Source organism: Piliocolobus tephrosceles, chromosome 6, assembly GCF_002776525.5.
Source record: "Piliocolobus tephrosceles isolate RC106 chromosome 6, ASM277652v3, whole genome shotgun sequence".
NCBI lineage: Eukaryota > Metazoa > Chordata > Mammalia > Primates > Cercopithecidae > Piliocolobus > Piliocolobus tephrosceles.
The window spans coordinates 76,388,042-76,394,200 of NC_045439.1; the positions used below are offsets into that span (position 1 = coordinate 76,388,042).

Below are 6,159 nucleotides of genomic sequence, written 5' to 3' on the forward strand. Positions count from 1 at the left end.
TGAACCTTTAAGGGGATTCTGTAATTCTTCTGTCCCTTTGATTTCCACAGGACTCTAAATTGCCCCCTCTGAGGTCAAGGAACACAAGATGGTTTTGGAAATGTTGAACCCGATGCATTATAACATCACCAGCATGGTGCCTGAGGCCATGCCTGCTGCCACCATGCCAATCCTGCTCCTCACTGGCCTTTTTCTCTTGGTGTGGAATTATGAGGGTACATCCTCAATACCAGGTAAGTCAGTCGTTTATTTCCATTTCTAAGGAGATTATTTACTTGGGATTTTGTTCCATGATGGTAAAGAAAATTTTGCAAAAGGACAAAAAGCACACCTGGAAAGATCTCTGAAGACTATGGCTGTGTTAGCAAATAAGGACTTGGGTGAACATTTTCAAACCAATTATCTGCACATTTTAAATGAGAGCACTTTAAAAATATCTTAGATAAACCCTTCCAGTCTGCGCTGTGCTTTCGTAAAGTAGACTTGGCACAAGTACCTTTAAAACAAGCTCAAGATGGGGTGGAGTAAAGTAAAATTCCAGGGTTTTCTGGTTAACTTTTAAAAAAGAGATTGCAATTTTGCTCTGAAGGTGAAAATGTCTCTGGAACGCCTTCTTCACTGCTTTCCTTCTCCCTTTCATTTTGCTTCCTCCATGCCCCCTCTTTGTCTTATATTTATCCCTTCTCTTTATTCCATTCATCATTTTCTCTTATTCTTGGGAATGTGGTGATAGTGGTCCCCATTTTTCTCCCACTACCTGGCTCCCATAAGGGTCAAATGGGATCCAGGCAGTGGGATAAAAATGCGGACCACTCCAACACTCTTGGAACATCACACCCCGAGAGAATCTTCAACAAGATCTGTGGGTCAATCAAAAGTGGAGAATAATATCATTATCCAGATAATCCCAATAGAAAACCCCACCCTTCCACCGTTAAAGCTACAGTGATCAGATATCAGATTAGTTCTGAATGACCTGAAATTTCAGACTGCTTCTTTAGTTTTCAGTGAAGATGCCTCATTGCAGACACATCTGTTCCCAATTCCATAAGATATCCAATGAGACTTTAAGAGCATAGTTATTACACACTGGTAAGTGTGGTGGGCCTCGTCTCAGTGGGATCAGAAGTGGGAGCATGGGGCTGGCACAAAATGCTCTGTGTCTGGATTCTTTTTAACATTCCAGATAATTGCCTGTCTCTCTGCCTGATTCAGCCTGATATTTTAGATTACTTTAATGCCCAGTTTAAAGGAACATTTAGTTAATTTTGTTCTCTGCTCCCTGACAAGGTCAGCTCTAGAGAAGGGAGGCTCAGAGCTAAGGGATGACTGTTTCATCGTCTTTAACTTGAACTCTCTTCCCCAGTGTGGCCCTTCCTCACTGGATTTCTCCTCTCCCAAGAGAGCTTCATGGTCAGGGTCAGTGAAGTCAGGGTCAGTGAATGGTCGGGGTGGGGTGAGTACGTAGAGGGGTGGAAAGCCTTCTTTTTCCTCTTCTTCCCTTCATAGGCCCAGGTGCTAAATTCTAATTTGTCTGTATTATCAGAGAATCAGGCCAGGAGAGTCCAGCACTGCCCACACAGCATTGCCCATCCAGTAAGCCACAGGTTCGCAAGCTTTTAAGTCTATGTAAGAACACCCAGCAGGTAGGAGCTTGTTAACATTTCTGTTCCTGGACCCTGCTCCTGACTTTTTGACTCAGTCTCTTCAGGTATAGAAACATGCATTTTTAAAAAGTCCCCCCGGATGCTTATGCTAATCAGCACTGGTGGAATTTCCTTGGACCCTTGACCAAGGAGATCAGCCTGTTAGGACAAGCCTGAGAACCAGCAGCCCTGAAGCTCTGGATCAGTAGGAGAGTAGGCAGCATCTCACTCTGTCCACCATTTCTGGGCCGGGGCCATCATGCTGCATCCACTGACAGATCAAGTAGCACAGTGATTCTCAGCACTGTCTGAGGTAAGGGCTCAGCTAGTTTGGGGCTGCTATTTTTTTAAAAATCTCCTCTCCTGATTTTTTTATGAGCAGCCAAGGTTGAGAGCCACAGATATGAGCCTAACTCCTTCATTTGACAGAAGGGGAAACTGAGACCCGGGGAGCTGATCTGCCTTGCCCAGGCAAAACGCTATGACAAGCATGAGCAGCCATGGAGTTCAAACGCCTCGTTTTACAAGTAGAGGGTTAAAGCCCAGAGAAGGGAAATGGCTTGTCCCAGCTGGACAGGAAGTGGGAATGTAGGGGGGCCACCAGGAAGTCCTAAAGCCCAGGTTGATGATCATTTTGCTAGACAGATAGTTTCTAGTTTCACACTTTCCCTTTGAAAGCAGAAGGTCTAGTTAGAATCCACTAGTAGCACAGACTGTGAGATCCTATGGTTTCTGGTTGGGGGAGGGAAGATAAGAAAATTGGCCTTGTTTGGGGTGGTTTTTGCTGATCAATACTCCTGAGCTCCTGCCAGCTCACTTGAATCAGTAGCTCTCTAGGTTCTTGGTTTTAGAGGTTTGGGGGAAGCGCAGAGTCAGGAAAGCTCAGGACCAGTGAAAGCTGGAGGAACTTACAATGATTTCAAGTCCTTGAGTGAGTTATAATTTACAAAGCAGTTTCATGCCCATTTTCTATGGTAAGGTTGGTGTGTTTGTGTCTGTTTTGTAGGTGGCAAAACTGAGACTCAAAGAGTCACACAACTAGTAAGTGATGAAACTGGGGCTCATATCTAAGCTTCTTCTAGCTGTATTTACTAAGAGGCCCTGTTCTCCTGCTTAGGGGCAGGAGGATGTGTGAAAAGATTAAAGAGATGTGGTTTCTGCCCCAAGGGAATTACATAAAAGTAGTAAAGACAGTCAGGGGCACACACATAGGTGGTTGACTTAGTGCCAGGTAGGGGCTATGAAAGTCTTGAGGAAAGGGTCATTCCTGCGGGGGAAGGGGGAGTGGCCAGGGTGGGGGGCAGGGTTGGAAGCTTCAGTTCTGAAAAATTGCTCCCAGTCTACTGATCTGGGTCAGGACTCACAGTCACCTGGCACTGGCTGCTCTCCCTTCCCCAAGGACATATAGCCATCCCCAGCTCTGAACAAGGGTCCTCTCCCTCCATATGCCATGCTCTGCCCTGGGTACCACATCCCAGAGCAGAGAACTGGGGGGAAAAAAAGCATGGCAACTGACATTCCACTTTTTCTTATTAAGATAATGTTTCACAGAAAAGTGCACAGCGTGGTGATAAATTTGCCATCACAATGCAGCCTGAGAAAGCGGATGTTACCCTTGTTCCAGAAGCTCCTCGTTTGCCTTTGCAATCACTCTCCCTCACTCCAGAGCAAAACACCGTCTTTGATTCTGTGACAGTCACTCCCTTGCTTTTTTTTTTTCATCATTTTACCACATAATTTCATATCCCAGAGAATACAGGTTAATTTTGCCTTGTTTTAAACATTTTAGCAGTCAATTCATACATTATGTCTTCTCGTATCTTGCTTCTTTTGCTCAATAGTGTGTTTCTAAGATCCGTCCACATTGTGGCATGCAGGTGTAGTTCATTTTTATTGCCATAGGGTATTGAGTTATATAAATATCTCATGGTTTAATTGCCAGTTCCACTGTTGAGGGACACTTGAGGTGTCTTTAGTTTGGGGCTATTGTGAACAGGGCTGTTCTGAATGTATATGTGCACACAGATTTCTCTATGGTATATATCTGTAAGGCGTGGCAAGCAACAGGTTGTTGATTAGGACAGCTGGGGAGAGGTCCCAGCTGTTGGCTCCAAGGAGACTGTCTCTGTACAAAAATGCAGCAAAGTATTCACTACTCCTTTTAGGGTGTGAAAGAGGCTCCCACAATCACTGCATGCCTAAATAAGCATCCCTAAATCTGAGAAGCAAAGATCAGCTTAATGTAGATACAACCAGAATATTTCCCTAATATTTTACCAAAGTTTCTACCTTCCTCCAGCATTCTTCTCTCCAGCTGGAGGGTGGGTAGAAGCATAAGATATACACATAAATGAAAAGGTCACACTGTGCTAAGATTCTTTTATTTTGTAATTATTTTTCACATACTCTCCTGTCTTGCCCCTAGACTCTGATGGGGACCATTATACTTATAACATCTCCAGTCCCTAATTTGGAGCTAGTGTCTATACCAGTAGTATCTATACCAGTAATTGTTTGTTGGATGAATTAAGCTGATATAGAATTGATCGCTAAGGACTCAAAACTCTGGTTCTCTTCTGGTTAGAACACTCAGGTTCTTAATCTAAGCACAAGGTTCAATCTCCCTTTTTCAGTAGATACGTCTCTCCTGCATCATAGCTTACATTTGAATGGCAGGTCCCAAATATTAAGATTTTTACATGGCAGGCTGGGTGTGGTGGCACAAGCCTGTAATCCCAAATCCCAGCTACTCAGGAGGCTGAGGCAGAAGAATTGCTTGAACCTGGGAGCTGGAGGTTGCAGTGAGCCGAGATCATGCCACTGCACTCCAGCCTGAGCAACAGAGCGAGACTCTGTCTCAAAAAAAAAGGATGGCATTTAAAGCGTCATCCTTTATATTAGATACACATGCCAAATTAATTTTTAAAATTAATTCAGGAAATATTTGTTGAGCATCTACAAAGTGCCAAGCTGTAAATATCCAGTGAGGTAATATTATGCATATATTAATTGATTAAAGGTTAATATATCTAATGACAGTTTAAGGAAATACATATTCAATCAGATCTGCTGTGGAAATCTTTTAAAGAGCTTAATGAAATTATTTTAATACAAAGTCAGTCATCTACTGTATAATGTAGTGTTACTAAAGTACTCACAAGATTAATAACCTTAGACCATATTTTGGTTCTATAGGTATCAGCAAAGGTCTTCTATTTAAAGGGAAAAAAGAGCTGACAGTCTTGCTCATATTAACTCAGCTATTGCAAAGTAAAAGACTAAAAACTATTTGCTGTATTTAGGACTAAACATCCAATTTAGGTGATTCAAGCAAAAGGTTACACTATGTATATCATTACACAACTCTTGCCCATAAGGTGAGAATGCTGTCTCACATAGTTAGGTGTGTTTTGGCTTCAGAATGATTTCACTGACAGAATGGAATTAAAGGAGAAAGATTCAGAAAAACTACTACTTGACAATTTCTAAAAAAAATTCTAAAACTTTTTAATCTAATTTTTTACCACCACCAGTAAAATCAAGGTACCAAGTTTGTTCTCTGATATAAGCAACATCAAATTCCCCAGTTGTTTCCCAGGTTCATGTTCTTTATAATTCTGCCATCCTCTGCATGAGCAAGGTTGTAAGCAGCCACTACTCTCAGCTAAAACCAGATTATGGGACTCAAACTCCAGTCTAGAGGCTTAAAGACCCATTGCCTGACTCCTCAACTCTTAGCTTTATTTTGCCTAATGAGATTTAGCTTAAGAGCCTTTTCTTAAACAGTCTTTTTTGAGGGGAATAAAATAGATGTTCTTAGATTGGACATTGTCCTTGTAGATCTTGTTTCTTTCAGTTGAAAGATTTCCTACGAAACTACAGACCAGTTTAACCCACCCATTCTGTCAAGTGGGGCACTCAAACCAAAAGTTTCCAGAAAAAACCTACGCGCCAAACAGTTCTGCTGGCTTGTCATTCGTCAGCGTTTCCATGTTTGCTACCAAACGCATGAATTGACTTGTATTCGAAACTCATTGATACCGGTTAACCTGGGAAGAAATTAGCACACACAACCCAGTTCATTCGGACTGAAATGATTGAGACCAAATAAAACTAGTGTGGCGTGGATACTGAACTCCTTTTTACTCATGGAGGGGTGAAGAGCCTCATGTTAAGTGTGAGGCTTTTGTTTTGTTTTGTTTCAAATCACTTTATTCATGATTCACAGATATACATCAAATGTAAAGAACACTTAGCTATAAAAGAACAAAAACAGGAGTAACACAAAGCAGTTGCAATTTTTGGTGTGACTAAGATGTAGCTTATGCTCTGACACCTGTCCTAGGTCCTGGCTACTGCATGGGAATTGGACCCCTCATCTCCCATGGCAGATTCCTGTGGATGGGGATCGGCAGTGCCTGCAACTACTACAACCGGGTGTATGGAGAATTCATGCGAGTCTGGATCTCTGGAGAGGAAACACTCATTATCAGCAAGTGAGTCTGTTCATAAT

General features: G+C 42.3%; 1 protein-coding gene across 1 annotated transcript in view; it reads left to right on the top strand.

Moving 5' to 3' along the window:
• The window catches only part of LOC111552757 (aromatase), a 132,302-nt gene that overhangs the window by 99,466 nt on the left and 26,677 nt on the right, over positions 1 to 6,159 (top strand). The window contains exons 3-4 of the mRNA XM_023227169.2: positions 51 to 233; positions 5,992 to 6,142. Coding sequence (XP_023082937.1) covers positions 89 to 233; positions 5,992 to 6,142 — 296 coding nt within the window. The 5' untranslated portion in view covers positions 51 to 88. The remainder of the gene's footprint in view (positions 1 to 50; positions 234 to 5,991; positions 6,143 to 6,159) is intronic.